The 18,036-nt window shown below is 66.3% G+C and overlaps 2 protein-coding genes across 6 annotated transcripts in view; one reads left to right on the plus strand and one right to left on the minus strand.

Annotated features, from left to right (window-relative positions):
- Positions 1–217: 217 nt before the first annotated feature.
- TIMM13 (translocase of inner mitochondrial membrane 13) lies at positions 218–903 on the plus strand. Its single transcript, XM_004777980.3, has 3 exons — positions 218–416; positions 502–570; positions 744–903. The coding sequence occupies exons 1-3, from the start codon at positions 297–299 to the stop codon at positions 840–842; spliced, it is 288 nt and encodes a 95-aa protein (XP_004778037.1). The 5' UTR covers positions 218–296; the 3' UTR covers positions 843–903.
- Positions 904–1,435: 532 nt separating this feature from the next.
- Positions 1,436–18,036, minus strand: part of TMPRSS9 (transmembrane serine protease 9) — a 29,421-nt gene continuing 12,820 nt past the window's right edge. For 3 of the 5 annotated variants that reach the window (XM_045087127.1, XM_045087109.1, XM_004777978.3), the window contains 10 exons: positions 16,967–17,138; positions 14,343–14,617; positions 12,262–12,398; positions 11,390–11,708; positions 9,957–10,128; positions 9,253–9,524; positions 8,712–8,848; positions 5,906–6,305; positions 3,075–3,246; positions 1,436–2,570 (listed from right to left, as the gene is read on the minus strand). In XM_045087127.1, coding sequence (XP_044943062.1) covers positions 1,703–2,570; positions 3,075–3,246; positions 5,906–6,305; positions 8,712–8,848; positions 9,253–9,524; positions 9,957–10,128; positions 11,390–11,708; positions 12,262–12,398; positions 14,343–14,617; positions 16,967–17,138 — 2,924 coding nt within the window. In that variant the 3' untranslated portion in view covers positions 1,436–1,702. The remainder of the gene's footprint in view (positions 2,571–3,074; positions 3,247–5,905; positions 6,306–8,711; positions 8,849–9,252; positions 9,525–9,956; positions 10,129–11,389; positions 11,709–12,261; positions 12,399–14,342; positions 14,618–16,966; positions 17,139–18,036) is intronic. The other 2 variants (XM_004777979.3, XM_045087133.1) reach the window with 2 other exon arrangements.

Raw genomic sequence — 18,036 nt, forward strand, 5'->3', positions numbered from 1 at the left:
TCCGTCCCGGCTCGCCTGACGCGCCTGCCGGCCCGCGCGCATGCGCGGCACTCCCTGCCGGGTGAGCGGGGGTGGGGGGGCGACCTGCGGCCTCGCGTAAACATCCCGCTCTGCGAGGCTACTCGCACCCCGCGCTTGCGCGCACGGGTGGAGGGCGCACGGCCTTGTGGTAGTTGTAGTCCGGCTCCTCTACCAGTACACCTGGACTCCATTTCCCGTGGTGCCCGGGGCGGCCTACTTCCGGCGTGGGTACGGGTCGGCGCACGCGGTCACGGTTCGGTTGACTTTGCGGAGCCATGGAGGGTGGCTTCGGCTCCGATTTCGGGAGCTCCGGCGGCGGCAAGCTGGACCCGGGGCTCATCATGGAGCAGGTGAAGGTGCAGATCGCCGTGGCTAACGCGCAGGAGCTGCTGCAGGTCCGGGGTCGGGCCGGGGCGGGCGTCCAGGGCGGTGGGGTCCGCTGGGGGCGGCTGTCGCGACTGAGCTCGCGTGTCCCCACAGAGGATGACGGACAAGTGCTTCCGGAAGTGCATCGGGAAGCCGGGGGGCTCCCTGGACAACTCGGAACAGGTGAGACCGGCGGGGCGCGGGGAGGCCGCTGCGCGTGCGCGGGCCGTCGCACGGGGGGATCTCTGCGCGTGCGCAGCCCGCTGTCCGGGGGCGGGGGCGGGGGCGCGGGCCGGGCCGGGCCGGGCCGGGCCGGGCCGGGGCCGGAGCTGAGCCGCGCCCCTCCCCGCCTGCAGAAGTGCATCGCCATGTGCATGGACCGCTACATGGACGCCTGGAACACCGTGTCCCGCGCCTACAACTCGCGGCTGCAGCGGGAACGAGCCAACATGTGACCCCCGCGCCCCGCGCCCGGCCCTCATCCCCCGTTCCGTTTCCATAAATGCCCTTTGCGAAGCGGGGCCGCTCGTGCGTCCTTCCTGCCCGTGCTTCTGCGGAGGAGACCGGCGCCGCGGCGCTCGGGACGCTGCTCCCCTCCCGCCTGCCAGCGAGCGCGGCGTGCGCCGGAGGGGCCTGGGACTGCGCCCAGTGCCGGCAGCCCGCCCCGTGCCTTGGGCGGAGAATCCGCATGTGGACCCGGGGGTGGGGGCGGGGAGAACCCGGGCGGTCCGCCCTGCGGGGGGTCTCTGCCGGAGGGGGTAGCGCGTGTTCCTGGGCGCCCCCCAGCCTGAGCCTCTTCCTCCCGACCCCCCACCCCGCCTCCCCTCTGCGCGGCTGGGCCTTCGCGATGACCGGGAACGCGGTGCTTGCGTCAAGAGGACCTTGGAGGACGAGGCTGGCCAGCTCCCTCCCCAGCTGCGGCGCCGCCAAAGCCGTGGAGGGTGGTCCTCGCCCCAGGGGGCCTCGCTGGCCCTCCTGACATCCTTCCTCCCACCCCCGGCCTGGCTGAGGTTCCTTGCTGGGACATGGAGGTGCTGAGCCGGCAGGCTTGGGACGAGGGGCTGTTTATTGCAACAAAATACGCAGTGAGACTGCACCCGGTTATCCGCAGCCCCTCACCTCCCGCTCGCGCCCCAGACTCCCCTCCTCGGGCAGAGGGGTGGGTCAGCTGCTTCCTGCTGCCTTCACCTCTCTTGTCCACCGGCCGGTCACTCCTGGATGTTCTGCCCGATCCAGCCTCTCACAGCAGCAACCCGGGTGTAGACACCGGGGAAGTGGGGCCGTCCGCAGCCGTAACCCCAGCTGGTGACCCCAGTTAGCACCCACCTGCCAGAGGGCTCCCTGCAGGCCAGGGGTCCCCCAGCGTCACCCTGGAGGAGAGGAAAGGCCTTAGAGCAGCCCAGCAGCTCCCCCACCGCAGCACTTGGGCCAGGGCCCCTTTCCCTGGGAGCCTCCTAGTTCCTGGGAAGTGGGTTCTGTTAGGACGACCTGCTCCTTTGGCTGGCAGACCGTTCGGGACACTGGACCTTGGTCCTGGGCTGCCCCCGCAGGGCCTAGAGGCAGGATGCCCAATAAACGGTGGTGGACTGAGAATTTGAGGCCGGGATCGGTGCCCTACTTGGCGGGCTGCAGAAGCGGGCGCTGGAGGGTGGCACCTGGCTAGTAGGGCCTGCGGCGATGCCCCCGTGCGCTCACCGAGCAGCTGTCCACGCCGCCCTGCGGGAAGCCGGCGCACAACATACGGCTGCTGATCTGCACCGGGTAGAAGCGGCGGCACGTCTGCTCGCTGAGGAGACGCACAGCCGCCTTCTGCAGCTGCCGCGCCATCGAGCCTGCGGGCGACACGGAGCAGGATGGGCCGGGGGTGTGCTCGACGCCGCCGGGGCGTGGGATTGGGCGCGGGGTGGCCGGACCTACCTCCCTCGCGCAGGGAGCCCCAGCCGGTGATGACGCAGCGCGCGCCATCGGGGGGCCGCAGCGTGGGCTCGGGCAGGCAGATGGGGCGCACCAGGCGGCTGCGGCGCACAGGCCCCGCCAGCTCGAGCAGCGCCACGTCGTAGTCGAGCGTGTAGAGGTTGTAGAAGGGGTGCTTGAAGATGCGCGCCACGCGCTCCAGCTGCCCCTCGGCGCCGCTCAGGAACGGGGTGCCCAGGAAGGCCGCCCACTGCTTGGGGTCCCCGTAGCTGCGGGGTGCAGGGGACAGGCGTTGGCCGGAGCCCCAGCCCGCTCCCACGCACTGACGGGACTCCACAAGCTGTATCTGGGGGTCTTACATGCCCACCCCCTTGGACCCTGACCCCCGGAGGTGCACGGTGCCCCCTTCCGCCGGCTGTTCCCCTGGAGGATGGGGGCTGTAGCCCTGTCCACCCTACACAGTGCCCTGCTCCTTTAGGTCTGGTGCCAAGTCCCAGTGGGGTAGGAGCCAGGGGTAGGAGGGCCCAAAGGTTCCCCAGAGACTCCCCTGCCCCACTGTGTCCCCATAGGCCTGACCCCAGCTGTTGGGAGAGGCTGTGCCCAGGGTTTGGTGGGGGTCCGGCTCAGGTGGTTCCTGAGCAGGGGAGGGCTGTATGAAGGGGGAGATGGCTGGGGGCAGCGGGGTCCCGGGGGGGGGGTGTGTGCGAAGGCCGAGGCACAGAGGGGCGACTCAGAAAGCCGGCCAGTGAGCCCCATGGGCCGGCCGGACTCACACGTCAAAGCAGTGCGCCGCGGACAGCAGCCACCTCTCTGCCACCAGGACGGCCCCGCAGCGGTGCTCCCGGCGCCGCAGCCACAGGCTCACCTGCCACGGCCACTCCCCCTGGCCCGCGGCGCTGCCGCCCACGATCCTGGTCATCGCTGACATGGGTGCCAGGCCACAGTCTGCAGGGGAGTCAGGGGACTGCTCAGCACGGCTGACCCTGCCTCCCGCAGTGCCCGTGCCTAGGGCAGGACTAGCCGGCAAAGGGTTGGGGGTCCTGCCCTGGGTAACCCCCCCCCCCGGGTGCTTGGTTCTGTAAATGCGCCCGATCTGGGCGCTTCTGCAGGAACATCTGGGATGCATTTAAACTGGCCTTCCTGGCGGAAGGTCCGGCCCACGGTCCTCACGTCTCCCTCTCCCCACGCATCTCCCCGCACCTCCGGGAGCTAGGAACCAGGTCCCCTGCGCCTCTGCACACCCTCAGCTGCTGCCCCGCAGGCCCCTGCCCTGTCCCTGCAGCTCCTGCGCTGCCGGGTCTCCCTCGATGCCCTCCCGGGTTCTCCTTCCCAGGGTACGGACACCCGCCCCGGCCCCAGAACAAGGCACGCTCAGAGCACAGCAGCAGAGAACAACGCGGCGGTTCCAGCAGGTGCTGCAAGAGCCCGTCGCCACCGGTGGGGGCACGCGGGGACCTGCCTGGTCATCCCCACAGGGAATCCTCCTCCTCCAGAACGGCCCCCTGCCCCAGCCTGCTTTCCCACGCCCCACGTGCCTTCCCTGCCCGGCAGCCGGAGCCGGGAGGGAAGAGGGGAGACGAGAGGCCGCCCGCGCCGCTCCCTCTCAGTCCCGAGGGCCCGACCAAGATGCCTGGAGCATCGGATGGAAATGGCTCCTTTCTGGAAATGCTGCCCCTTCGGAACAAGGCAGCCACGGGTGCCATTTCCAGGGGCTTCCTGCCCTCTTCTGGACCCCCGGCTAAGAACTCGCAGGCTGTGGCTATGGGAACGGTCACCGAGACAGGAGGCCAGACGCAGAACAAACGAGCCGCAGGGCCCGGGAGACACACGCCTGCTCTGGGAGCGGCTCCGCTGGAGCACCTGCCGCGGGGAGTCAGTGGCGGGCAGCGGGTGGGGGAGCTGCCCCTCTGGCCGGGCACACTGGTCCCGGGGACACTAGCTTTCCAGCCCACGTGCAGAGCCTCAGGGGGCTGTGGACCAGACGCTCTGCCTCCACTCTGCGGCTCCGCAGGAAAGCCCGCGCAGACCCTCGGCCCGCGGCGGACCGGACCCCTAGCCAAGCCAGACGCTCCCAGACCCCGCAGCGGCCCGCCTCTTCCTGCGGCGCTGATGGCGCGCGGGCTGCCCTGAGGCAGGAGCGCATCAGCCTGACTTCGTGCGGACTGCAAGCCTGGGCAGCCCCAGCTCCTCGGGCCTGGACAGCGGACACGTGCACCACGCGTCCCCTGAGGAGGACAGCCTCGGGGACGCATCCTGATGGTCGGGACGACCCCTGTGTGTCACGGCTTCCGTCACACACACACCCTGAACACAAGGATGAGGGGGACCCAGGGAGGTCAGGAGGGGACACTGATGGAGGGGGACAGCAGAGTACGGCTGGGTCAGTCTCTGGAGGGAGGCGGTGAGAATGCTGGGGCTGGGGGCGCGGAACAGCCGGGGCTCCTGGGAAGCTCGTGAATAAGCAGCGCGTTGGGGCAGCACCAGACCAGCGGCCCGCGCTGAGCACCTGCTCTGGGGGCGGCTCCCGGAAGCACGTCCGGTCCCGGCGACCCGCCGCCCCGCCTGAATGAAGCCAGACCAGACGCGGTCCCTCCGCTTCCGGGTGAAAGCGGAGAGGTCTGCCGGGCGGGGGCCGTGCCCACGGAGGAGCCGAGCCAAGGGGCTCTTGCTGGGGCCCTCCTGCTCCTCCGGCCCCCGCCCCCACCCCACGCTGCCTCCCCTTTCTCTACAGAGCCCCGTGTTCAGCAAAAACACTAGCTTCACTCGGAGTCCTGCTCGGGTGACCATCCCCTCTCTGAGGAGCGAGGCTGGCTGGGAGGAGCGGGCTGGTCGCTAACACCGGGTCCCCTACGTGTCCCGCAGAAGCCAGGCCCGTTCTCCCCTTAGTTCCCCCGCAGCCAGCGCCTATGGGCACGTCTCGGCCCGACCTCCGGGAAACGGGCTGTATCTGATGGGTTTTATCCGGGGCCCGCAAACACGTTTCATGCTTAATCCTCAATAAACCTGACTCGGCGCTTGAGAAGCTCAGAGATCTCCCGGGCGCGGTGTCGGTCAGCGTCCTGCGGGCCAGCTGGGCCGAGCAGGGCTGCGCCTCAGCCAGGGCGTCCCCCGAGGCCCCGCGTGGGAGCCCGTGAGCTCGGCTTGCTCTCCTCACTCCTGCTGCCGCCGTCCTGCGTGTCTGGTCCCCCACGGCACCCCAGACTTAGCACGGGGCCGCACACGGGAGGGTTTTGTGGACACTGGTTGGATGGACAGAGCGGTGGGGACCCTCCCGCCAAGGCTGTCTGACCAGGGCCTGTATCCCTGGCTTTCAGGGCCTATCGTGGGCTGACTCGTGTCGTCCAGAATCCCACAACCAAGTCGGAGGCCCCGGGAGCTTAGGATGAAGACATGGGGACGCAGGTCTTTAAAGAGATCATGAACTTAAAACAAGGTCCCAGGCGGGCCGTGACATAATGAGGACACGAGACACAGGGGGACAAGCCCGTGAGGACTTGTCTACGCAGACTTCTGAGCTCCAGCACCGGGAGAGAATAAATGTATGCGGTTGTCACAACGGACACGGGACGCTGCCACCCACATGTCCCTCCGCCCCTCCTGCTACCTGGTGGCTGGAAGCCCACGGTGGTGCCGGGGGCACTTGGAAGCGGTGTCTGTCCCTCTGTGGTGGTGCTCACGGTGGTGGCAGTCCTGCTGGTAGGTTGGCTGGTTGCCGGGCTGGTGGCCCGCGGGGTGGCTCTGCTGGCCAGGACCCCTGGGACCGTGGGGCCAGCCACCGTCCTGGAGGAAGGTCTGGTGGCGGGCGGGGGTCCCGTGGTGGGCGGGCGAGGACTGAGCGGGGGGCCCGAGGACATGGTGTCCAGGATCCAGCCCTTCAGCCTGGTGATGCGGGTGTACACGCCCGGCCTCCTGGCCTGAGCGCAGCCGACCCCCCAGCTCACGATCCCGGCCAGGTAAAACACGCCGGGGGCCTCCTCGCAGGCCAGGGGTCCTCCCGAATCGCCCTGCAAGGGAAGGGGGGGGGGGAGGGTGGGAGCCAGCCCACTGCCCAGCTGCCGCCCGGCCCGGCGCAGACATGGTGACGGAGGTGGGGAAACTGAGGGGTCGGCCGGCTGGGGCCGCGGGCCGCGGGCGCCCTCTCCGCTCCCGGCTCTGCCGGGCGCTCCCGTTCCCGCGTCACCGCGGTGGGGGCCCAGGACACCTGCTTCAGCCCCACCCCGCCTGGGAGACGCTGGTCCGGTCGCTTCTCTCCGAGTTCCAGCTGTTCCGGCTTTTGTTTGGGAGACGTAGAGAGAAATGCACAAAACTAAACACGATCACGGTCACGGGTGCTCCCGCCGCCCGGAATGAACCGCTGCTCGCTCCTGCCGGCCTCGCTCCCGCCGGCGCTGAAGGAGGCGCACCAGTGACTCGGGGCTCAGGCCGCGTCTTCCCACAGCTGTCGGGAGGGCCTCTCTCGGCCCACGCCCCACTCTGCCCACCCCAGACCGTGGGGACAGCGACGCCGGGTGACTTCCAAAGTAAGGTCAGGCAAATGCTGGCCCTGGACTACGTTGTCCTGGAAGCCCACCGCCGCCTTTGGAGGGTTCTGGGCGGAGACCCCGTGGGGAGGCTGCATGCAGGGTGCCGTGGAGACCCTCGCCCACAGCGCCAGCGGCCGCCCCCGCAGAGGCCGCCCCGCGTGGATACCGCGCTCGGAAGCCGGCGCCGGGTGGGGAGGAAGCCGGGGATCCCCAGCCCCCGCCGCATGAGTGCAGCCCCGGAGGTGGACCTTCCGGGTGAGTCCCCTGAGCGACAGCAGGGAGAGTCCGAAACCGGCAGACCCGGAGCCTGACAGCCCGCGGCTGGGGCTGTGACACCGCCCGTTCTCCCCTGGTGCTGTTCCTGGCGGTGCCCACGCTCCCCATTCTCCTGTATCAGCATCATCCCGCCCTGCCGTGGGGAACTTTGCCGAGTCACACGGCAGCCGCTGCTGGGACCGGCCTGGAGCAGCGCGGCGTGTGGGGAGAAGCGGGTGTCCGTGACGCCGGGTCTTCCAGGCTGGCCGCGCGCGGTTTCTCGATCCGTTCAGACCTCCTCGTTCTCTTCGGAGTTCCGTGATCTCCTCCATGAAGGCCCCGAACACCATCTAGAGTTCACTTCTGGACGCCAGACGGACGCTGTTCCCACGGTCAGCGGGAGCCCTCGTCCAGGCCGGGCGGCGACGCTCGCGAGTCACCATTTCTCCGCTGGCTGCGTGTTTCCAGCGCTTACGGTCTTCTGTCCGGGTGTCAGTTATGTTCCCGCGGGTCACGTTTCTGTCCACGAATGTCACCTCTCCTTCCTTTCCTCCTGACTCTCCGCGTGAGGCCGGACAGGCCGGCAACAGCAGGCAGCCGTGTCCGAGGAAAGCTGCTTCGCCACCAAGCTTGCTGTCTGCGGCAGTTTCTGTTCTCCGGCTCTCATCCGGCTGCAACTGTTTAAAATGTAACTAGAAATGGTGCCTAAAATCGACCAAGTGCCGGGTGCCCAGGTGGCGCCGACTCTTGCTGCGGCTCGGGGCCAGCAGTCAGGACTGCGGGATCGAGCCCCGCACAGGGCTCCGGGTTCAGCAGTTCACGTGAGAGTCTCCCTCTGTGCCCCCCAAATATGTACATCTTTTAAGTAGTCAATAAATTATTTTATTACATAAATCTCTCTAAAATAAGTCCTTTCAAAAATTATCGAATGCCGGGGCACCTGGGTGGCTCAGTGGGTTAAGCCTCTGCCTTCGGCTCAGGTCATGATCTCGGGGTCCTGGGATCGAGTCCCGCATCGAGCTCCCTGCTCAGCGGGGAGCCTGCTTCCTCCTCTCTCTCTGCCTGCCTCTCTGCCTACTTGTGATCTGTCAAATAAATCAATAAAATCTTTTTAAAAAAATCATCGAATGCCTTTCTCTGGGGCTGTGCAGGCACCGCCGTTCCTCCCCCTCGGCCCAAGGGTGTGATGACCGAGTACTAGGTCCCCCGCGTCCGACCAGCCTTCACAGGAGACCGACGCACCGCGGCTGATTTGTTTTCCTTTTAGGGCATTCCTAATCTGCCAACGTCTACCGAGGGTTTTGCACTGGCGTGTCTAGGTAAGACTGGTCTGTAATCTCAGCCGGGGACGAGGTCCGGCCCACGCCGCAGCCCGCACCGGCTTCGCCTCCTGGGAGCACACGATCGGGGCGTCTGAGCTTCCTGCGCCTCGAGCACGTGCTTGGAAAGGGCATTTCTCTGAACCAACGTGAAAGACATCTGGTTCTCGGAAGGGTTTCCCTGTTCGCGGCGTCCCGACAGTTCCTTCCCTGCGGTCTCTGTGTCCCCGTCGAGCACCGTGGAAACCTGGATGGCAGCGAGGGGGAGGGGCGGGCCGGGCGGAAGGGAGCGGGCACCTGCTCAGCCGCTCACCTGGCACGAGTCGACCTTGCCCTCCAGGAAGCCTGCGCAGAGCATCCGGTCCGTGAGGGAGAAGTTGTAGAGGGCGCTGCAGGCCTTCTGGTCTATGATGCCCACGGACGCTCTCTGCAGGATGTCGGGCTTCGTAGCTGCGAGACGAGAGCCCCCCAGACGCGGTTCAGCCGGCAGCACCCCTGAGAGGCGGCGCCATCCCCGGCCCGTGGACGAACCCGCAGGGCTGCAGGGATTCCTGCCGAGGCTCGGGGTGAGAAGGAAGCTGACCCTGGCCCTCCGCGTGCCCGAGACCCTCCCCGCCTCCCCCTGCACTCTCCCCAGCGCCGCAGGCCTGCAGGGAGACCGTTCTGAGGCTTCGGAGCCGGCACGAACTGGGGGGCTCGGGGCGCTCGGAAGGGCCCCGCACCAGGGAGCCCAGGTTCTCGCAGCAGGAAAGCCCCGGGACGGCCATAAGCAAGTGGGCAGGGCCGTGGGCGGGCGTCCGTGGCCCCGGAGGAGGGGGAGGTGAGGGGTCTGCAGACGGACCCCGGGAGCTCACCGTTGCCCTCCTGCGTGCTGCCCCAGCCGGAGACCACGCAGCGGCGGCCCACCGGGAACTTCTGGATGGCCAGCGGCAGGCACACCGGCTGGATGAACGGGTTGAAACCCAGGGGCCTGGCCAGCTCCAGCACGGCCACGTCGAAGTCCAGGATGCCGGGGTTGTACTGGGGGTGCAGCACCGCCCTCCTGAGCCCCACCTTCACCGGGGTGCCGCCAATGCCCGCGAGGGACGCGGTGCCCAGCTGGGCCCGCACCAGCTCCACCCTCGTGCTGCCGACAGGGGCCGCTCAGACACCCGCCGGCACCCCCGCTGCCCCCAGGGAGCTGGGCGGCGCCCCCTGGTCTGGGCTGGGCACCAGGAGGACAGAGGGCCCATGCGGCTGCTCCCCCAAAGCACCCGAGCTGGGGGCCAGGCAAGGCAGGAAGCCCTTCCCTTGGGCTGTGACGAGAGTGAGCGGCTCCCCGCGCTCTAGGGGCGTCAAGCACGGATGCGGGGGGCCCGGGGGGAGGGGCCCTCGTCCCTCCTCTCTTAGCCCCCCTGTCCCCAGAGGCCAGTTCCGCAGACTCTCCTCCCGAGAAGGCCCCCAGAACCCCTCCTTCTCCTGCTCCCCCTGTGTTCTGGCTGGACGAGCCCAGGGCCACCCCAGTGCACAGGAGCAGGAGCTGCCGGGGACACCCGGCCGCGGAGGGGACGGGCCTTACTGGTTGAAGCAGTGGGCGGCTGACAGCAGCCAGCGGTCGCCCACCACGGTCGCGCCGCAGAAATGCCGGGAACCTTCCTTCAGGCTGACCTGCCAGGGCACCTCTCCAGAGGCGGCCCCCAGCCCACCCACGATCCGTGTGGGTTTCTCCATGGCCGGCCTGGCCCCGCACTCTGCCAGGGACGAGAGAAGAGGGTCTCAGCATCGCAGCCTGCCCAGGTGGGAGCACAGGGGCTCGGACACCAGAGCTCTGCCGCCCCGTTACACGGATGAAGAAACTGAGGCCTAATGGTGGCCTCCGGTCTTGTAGCAAGGACGTGGCACAGCGGGCGCAGGTGGGCTCCAGAGAAGATCCGGTCACAGAGTGTCTTGGGTCCGAGGGCCCAAGCCCACCAGACACAGAACTGCGGCCCACGAGGCCGGGCTGATGGGTTCCCTGCAGGGACCCGGGGAACTGGGCGCTGCGGAATCTGGGGACAGGCGGGGGTAGCTGACATTTAAACGAAGCGGGGCTCTAACAGGCTCCGCATCACGGGTCTGGGGGACCACGAAGGCGGACCGGCATCTCGTCTGGGTACCTGGAGACCAGAGAAGACAGACACAGACCACTGTGTCCAGAAACCCCATCTCTGCAGCTCAGCCCCAGGTCATAACTGGGGCAACTTCCCGGGGCCGAAGACACAGGGGCCCCGGGTGAGAATGCAGGTGTGACCGTCACCGAGCGCCGCTGGAAGAGGCCACAGGAGAGCTTGCGGTGGGGAAGAAAGCAGGCCCAGGCCCAGCCGTAACTCTGTGTAAAACCCGGAGCACGGAGTGAACCGAGCCCACCGGCTCCTGGGAGGGCCGGTCGCAGTCACCGGTCCGGAGGCCGTGCAGGGCTGGGGGCAGGGCGGGGCGGGCTGCTGTGTGGAGGGCGCGGAGCTTCAGGTGGAAAGTTCTGGAGACTTGCCGCACAAGGTGAAGACACGTAAGGCTACCGACCTAGATGTGCAAGAAGCTCAGGACGGCCCGTTTTAGGTGTTGGACGCAGCAGTTAAGGATAAAATGAAAATTAAAAACCAGATAAGCGGACGTTGCTCCTCTCCTGGAAAAGGAGCATGCAAACGTGTGCAGGAAAATTTGAGGAAAAAGAAAAGAAATGCAGATTCTCGGATGTTCAAATGTCCGTGTGTGTGTACGTGGATGTGTGTGGGGTGTCTGGAAGGACCCCCGAGGGCACAACTCAAAGTCACCAGCCCCCGGCTGCCCCGGGAGGACATCCCATGGACGTCCCCGCGCGCTGCCTGACTTGGCCGCGCAGTCTGAAGGACCCGGCACGCCTTCGCCCGTGCCCACGGCAGACATCACTAGCCCATCCCCTCTGCTCCCCAGTACGGATCGACCCACCCCTGCAGGGAGTGGACGCTGACAGCTGCCTGCGTCCCCAGCAAATACCTTGTGGCTTAGAGGCGGTCACCGGATCAGGAGGCGCCGTGCTGGGACCCCGTGTGGGTCTGGCAGGGGTGTGGACCACCGGGCTCTCGGGACTGGTGGGCCAGGCCCTGCTGGGGGTGGCAGAGGCGGGAGCCACAGTGGGGGCCAGAGGCTCACTCGCCGTGGTGATGGCCTCCAGGATCCAGTCCCGCAGCCTGGTCACACGGGCGTAGACCCCGGGACGCCGGGCTTCCGCACAGCCAATCCCCCAGCTTACAATGCCGGCCAGGAAGAACCTGCCGGAGGGCTCCTCGCAGACCAGCGGGCCTCCTGAGTCACCCTAGGAGACAAAGGGACGCCTTCAGGGGGGGTCGGGCTCCAGGCCGCAGCCAGCCCCAATCCCAGGCCTGCGGAGTTGGACTTCTGAGAGGTCCTTGGCCACGAGCTCAGGGAGCAGAGCTGGGCCGACAGTCCACAAGTCAGAACCTGCTTTCTCTTCTGTAAAAACTCAAGAGGCTAAGATTCCTTCCAGTTCCACTGCGGGCAGTTAAAGACCCACGCCAGATAAACACCCGTCCGTCTCCTTAGTCCACCAGATGCATGGTGATGTGAGCGCCTGCTAGACAAACAGAAGGACAGGACGGCCACTGCACTTCCCCAAGGGCCTGCTCCACGCTCGTGCCCCTGTCCTGCTGTCCCTCCCTGTCCCTCCGCTGTGGCTTCCTGGCCGCCTGCAGCGACCTCCCCCCACCGTCTCCCCATCTGCTAAGATGAGTCCGAGGGCACGAGCTAAAACGAAGGCAGTCCGCGGCCATGCTCCGAGTCCAGTAGGGGACGTCTGGGCGGTGGACGGGGCCTGGGGCAGGCGGGGCAGGTGTGGGCCGCAGGCTCACCTGGCAGGAGTCCACCTTCCCGTCCAGGTAGCCGGCACACACCATCCTGTCGGTGAGCGAGTGGCCATACAGGCTGGCACACAGGCCCTGGTCCAGCAGCTCCACAGTGGCTTTCTGCAGCGTTTCTGGCTTCACCACTGCCCGGGGGGAGACCGGCAGCATGAGCCTGGGGCCACAGGTTATGTCCGCGCCGACCCCGCGGCCCCTGCTGAAGGGCACTTGCTGCAGCAGCTGCTCAGAAACCAGCGGAGGCCACGCGCTACAAGCGCTCTACGGTAACCTCCGGGCCCAGACGGCAAGGAGGCATCCGACTGGACACCTCGTCTCCCTGTGGAGACCCCTCACCCACCCCTGCAGCTCTTCTTGTGCTACTTTGCAGAAAGCTCTCCTCAGCCCGACCCTGGCTGATTTACGGTTCGTCTCTGCTAAATGTGAAATCGTTATGTTGCCCCTCCTCAAATCTTCCGGGGTGCCCTCCCCTCCCCAGCTCAAGTGAAAAGTCCCAAGTCTGACCACCGACCCCAGGGCCTTTGCATATGCCACTCCAGCTGCCTAGAATGTTGTCCCTACAGAATCTGCCTGTTTTCCTCCCTCATCTCCTTCCTCAAGAAGCCCCTCCTGACCGCTTTACCCCCTCCCCGCCCCTACCTTACTTTCCTGTGCTTTGTCCCCATCCACCGTCTTTAGGACCTACTTCCCTCTAGAGCTGTGCTGTCCAGAACGGTAGCCACGGGCTACACGTGGCTACTTAAACACAGATCTAAATGTGTTCAAAGGAAATAAACGTAACCGTGTTTCTGAGCCGCACGGGCCACACTGCAGGGGCTGCTGGTTCCTGCAGCGCGCGGCACAAGCTTAGGAAAGCATGGCCACCCCAAGGCAAGTGCTCTTGCACGGCGCTGGTCTGGGCTGAGCCCCACACAGGGAAGCTCTCTGCTCTGCTTCCGGTCGGGCCCCGGACCAGTGCTCGGTGAGCCGGGGAGGCCCGGATGTGTCGGGGGCGTCCCCTCCTCACGGGGTCCGCGTGGCCGACATCTTGCCTTCCCAGAAGCTGTAAGAATCACCAGCACTTTCCTTCCCTTTAGGTCAGGTAGATAGGGACCCGGGAAAACCCCAGAACGCAGGCAGCGGGCTGGGCGAGGGAGGTCAGCCGCGCTGGGTCCCCAGAGCCTTCACACAGGGCAGAGCTGCCCCGAACATCGGGGGCCCCCGGGAGCCTCCACTCCTGTGCGCTGTCCATGGAAACCCGCGTGGCCGCTGAGCCGGCCCCTGGCTCGCAGCTACTGTGTTGGCCGGTTTGCTCTGGAACGCTCTAGACGGCCTCAGCCGTGGCACGATCCGCGAGGATGGGCAGGCTCGCTGCAGGACGCCCTCCCCTCCTGCGCCTCTGCCTCCTCCACCAGCTTGGAGCTGGGGCGTCTGTTCGGGGGGCCTTCCCTATAGCGGTCCCCAGCCCATCTCGGGTTCCCCGTGACATCCCGCCACGGGACACTCGGCTCTCTCCCAAGGCCATTCCGTTCTGTGCAGTCACTGCAAAGCCCGGTTCAGTGCAGAGGAAGCAAGGCTTGTGGGGCTCACGGAACGGGTTCCTACGAGCCTCTGGTCTCCACGTTTTCGTGAACCAATACGGAACCTCGTGTTACGCGGCTTCTGCCTAAATGCCACCCTCGCCGACGCACACCGTGCGGTCACCACCTGCACGCGGGCCACCACTCAGCCACGCGCGCTGAAGGCGGCGTACGCACCGCACGTTTCCGCACAGACGCGCCCCAGCCTCCTCGTGCTTCCGGACGCCGGCCAGCACCCACCTCTCCTCTAGAGGCCCTTTCAGAAATCGCCCTCAGAAGCACAAAAATGCAAAGGGCATTGCTGTCTGGTCTGAGCTGGAACAGTAAGGGGGCACGAAGCCTGGCGGGCCTCGGCTGCAAGCATGCTCCTCGTGCAGACCCGTGGCCCCAAGGGCGCTGCGGGGACCCACCTGGGGCTGTGAACGCACCTCACTGAGCAGGGCGCTCGGAGCACAGTACCCCGGGACCCGGGGGGGCCGGGGGCTGGCCCAGCCGCGGGAGCACGGCACTTACGGAAGTCCTCCCGCAGGTAGCCCCAGCCGGAGATCAGGCACTTCCTGCGGGGCGGGAAGACGTGCGTGGCGGCGGGCAGGCACACGGGTTGGACGTGTCTGCCGAAGGCCAAGGGCCCGTCCAGCTGCAGCACCGCCACGTCGAAGTCGGCCGTGTCCGGGTTGTACAGCGGGTGTGGGGTGATGCGGGCCACGCGTGCCCGCACCGTGCCGGGCTCCGCGCCGCTCAGGTATGTTGTGCCCGCATAGGCCACCCACTCTCTCGGGTCCTGGAATCTGCAGGAGAGACAGACCACGGCTCAGGGGCCCACCCACGGGACAGGTGGCTGTGGGAGATGCGGGAGATACCAACCCGGGGGAGCCCCGAAACCCAGTCATCACCACCGATGTTTCCACACAAGCTTGTCAAGAACAAGCAGACGCAGAAGAAATCCCGCCGACGGTCGACACCCCGGCAAGCACAGATCTGAGAACGAAGTGCTAAGGGGGCGCCAGGACCACAGACCGGCTGGGAAACAACCAAAGGGACGCAGAAGGCCCCCGGTGAACGAAGCCGGGACATCTGACCGAAGCCGGGTGGGCCCGGCCTGGCTCTAGTCACCGCCTCGCCCTCCCCGAGCCCCCGCCTGCCGGGTCGGCGCTCGATTTCACAAGTGCATATTCCATTCACTGATTTTCATCTTTGCGCTCATTTTGGTATTTTCTGCCACATGATGTGAAATGTGACGCGTCACCATGGCGGTCTCCGGCGGCCCCGTACGTTTTCCCTCCCTGGTGAGTGCCTTGCTCCCCTCACCCTAATCCCGGCCCCACGAGGCACCTCGTGGGCCCCACAGCCAGGCGCCGGAACAGCACAGCCCCCGGCGGAACCCGGGGCCAGGCTCCGCGTCACAGAGCCCGCCCCGCTCGCCCACCCTCGCGCCGTATCCCCCGAACGTTCCGCTCCGCTCTAGGCCAAAGCTCTCGCTGCCTTAAAAATGGCTCAAATGGTACATTTCCCGGTATCTGTATTAACGTAAGAAAGAGAAAACGGTGGAGGCGGGCACGGGCCCTCGGGATAACGGGGCGAGTCGGATGTGCACGGGACGCTGGCGGAGGCTGCGGGCGTGTGACCGCATCACGGGCGTGCGGGGCCCCTGCCCCATCGGAGCAGACTCCAGCAGCAGAGTCGGGGGGGACGCCTCGTGGTCACAGGGACAGCGTCAGATGGTTTGGCCAAGAAAGGCGCCCACACATCTGTGCGCACCGGCCCAGCTCCGGCCCAGGCCGCAGGCGGGAGCGCTGACCCAGCAGAATGAGGCCGCGCGCCCGGATCGGGGAGGAGGTAACACAGGTGTCGCCAGAACCGTTTCCTCCTCTTGGGTTTGCCTTGATGGCGTCGTAACTACACATGGGAGGAAGGAGACTTCCAGGGGGAAACTCCGGGCTCCTACTGCCCTGAGCTGTCCCTGTCTCTGGCCTCGCCCCCCCCCAACACCGTCACCCCGAGGCGGACAGCAGGGCGCACTCGGGGCTCTCCAGCACCCCATGGGAGAGGCCACGGTCTCTGGGGGGAGCTGGGCTGCTGCCACCCTGCCCTCTCCACAGGACTCCCCAGACCACAGCTACCAAACAGCAATGCCTGGAGCAGAGACTTCTAGAACCTTCTCCCACCTCTGACCAGCTCGTTAAGCATTCTGGCCATCCCCAACAACAAACCACAACCCAGTTCAAAAGTGGGCAAAGAACGCAAACATTTCTCTGAAGGAGACCCACAGAAGGATATTCCTTGTCACTCGGCCTCAGGGCAGGCAAATCATGACCATGGTGCGTCCCCGCTGGACGGCTCAAGTCAAAATGGCAGGTGGCAACAAGTGCTGGTGGGGGCGTGGAGCCGGAGCCTCCTGCACGGCTGGCCACGACGGGAAATGGTGCAGCGCCCAGGGGTAGAGGGTCCTCAAGGGTTAAACACAGAATTACCCGATGACCCAGCAACCCCACTTCTTGGTCTGTACCCGGGAGACCTGAAAGCGGGCACCTGAAGACAGACCTACATGCCTCTGCCCAAAGCCACAGGACTCACAGGAGCCAGCAGCTGGGAATGACCCACGCCTGCCACTAGAAGAGTGGACACCATGTGGTACGTCCACGTAATGGAGTGTCGCTGCTCAGACGGAAGGAGGAAGGAGGAACCCTGACCCCTGCCCCTCGCGGAGGGACCCCGAGGACACAGAGCTCCACGAGAGCGGCCAGACCCAGGACACATCCCGCAGGACCTGACTCCGGGAGGACCCAGGGGAGTCCCATCTGCACAGACAGAGAGGAGAGGGTGGGAGCCGGGGCAGGGGTGGGGAGTGCGTGCTTCGTGGGGATGGAGTCGCCACATGGGGAGATGGAAGGTTCTGGAGCCGGAGGGCGGGGGTGGCTGCAGGACCGGGTGAGTGAGCTTCCTGCCGCTGAACTGCACCGGTTAAAGCGGTACATTCACGTTACGTGTCTTACCATGATTTCAAAAATTAAACAACAAGAACACATTCAGATTCAACAACAAAAAATAAAGAAGAGAGACCCCAGAGGCTCTGAGAACGCCAGGAAAGGGGAGCCCCCGCGCGGGAAGGAACAGGGGGCCAAGGGGTACGGGCTCACTCGCTGAAGCAGTGGGCCGCAGACACCAGCCACCGCGCCCCGACGACAGCCGCCCCGCAGAAGTGCTCGTTGTTTTCTCGAAGGCTGACTTGCCACGGGAACTCCCCGGGGGACGCCTCCACGCCGCCCACGATCCGGCCGGCCGTCTTCCAGCCAGGCTGCAGCCCGCAGTCTGCAAGACAGAGGTCACCAACCAGGAGCCGCAGGAGGCGCGGCTGTGACTGTGCTCCCAGCGTGCCCGCGTGGAACCTCTCGTTCAAAGACGTGTCCTAGATTCCTGGCACTTGGCTTTGCCGACTCCCTCGGGGTCTCCCCGCCCCTCCTCTGCCCCATCTCCCCAGCTGCCCGACAGATGTCGGAACCCCAAAGGCTGCACGCACCGGGGAGTGGCAGAGAACGCCGACCGGGACCCTGTGCTCCGCCCCGCGCAGCTGTCCGGCAGCTGTCACCCTGCCACGTTATGTCGCATGCTCACGGCCACAGCCGGGTCGGGGGGGGGGGGGACTCACGCTTCCGAGTCGATGCGGGGATGTGCCAACTCAGAAACCAAAGGGTCAGCTCCTTGCTTTCCTGTGTCCCTCCCTGCCTGGGGCATGTTCCTCCTCCTCCTCCCGCCAGGGGCCCCTGCTTCTGAGGTCTCCACCGCAGCTCACGTGGCCACACAGTGACCCTGAACTCGGCAGCCCCAGCCTGTCCAAACACATTTCAAAGAAAGTCTGGCCCTTGACCACCTCCTGGCGGGGCACCTCTACGCCCCTGGAATACTGATGCTAACAGCAGCTTTGTCCTGGGGCATTATTAGGTCACGCAGGAAGTTTACGCTACAGCGGGACTGACTGACGGCCCGGGGCCACGCGGGGGCCACGTAGCAGCTGCCTGGTGTCTGGAGCAGCAGTGAACTGTTACCCGCTGAGTTGTGATCCGCGAGAAGGTGAAGTTTTAACACCCGACACTGGTGAATGTGATTTCTTCGGAAACAGGCTGTCACAGATGACCCAGGTAAGACCAAGTCACGAGTGAGGGCCCAAACCAATGACTAGTGTCCTCGGAGAAGGGGAAATTTGTACTCG

This window comes from Mustela putorius, unplaced genomic scaffold (assembly GCF_011764305.1).
Source record: "Mustela putorius furo isolate JIRA1106 unplaced genomic scaffold, ASM1176430v1.1 tig00000095_pilon_pilon_pilon, whole genome shotgun sequence".
Taxonomy (NCBI): domain Eukaryota; kingdom Metazoa; phylum Chordata; class Mammalia; order Carnivora; family Mustelidae; genus Mustela; species Mustela putorius.

What these genes read in the sequence shown, in the direction of transcription:
- TIMM13 (XM_004777980.3), top strand. Translation starts at nt 297, where the DNA reads ATGGAGGGTGGCTTCGGCTCCGATTTCGGGAGCTCCGGCGGCGGCAAG. An exon ending in ACGCGCAGGAGCTGCTGCAG is followed by an intron (nt 417 to 501) that starts GTCCGGGGTCGG and finishes GTGTCCCCACAG; the next exon opens with AGGATGACGGACAAGTGCTT. An exon ending in CCCTGGACAACTCGGAACAG is followed by an intron (nt 571 to 743) that starts GTGAGACCGGCG and finishes CCCCGCCTGCAG; the next exon opens with AAGTGCATCGCCATGTGCAT.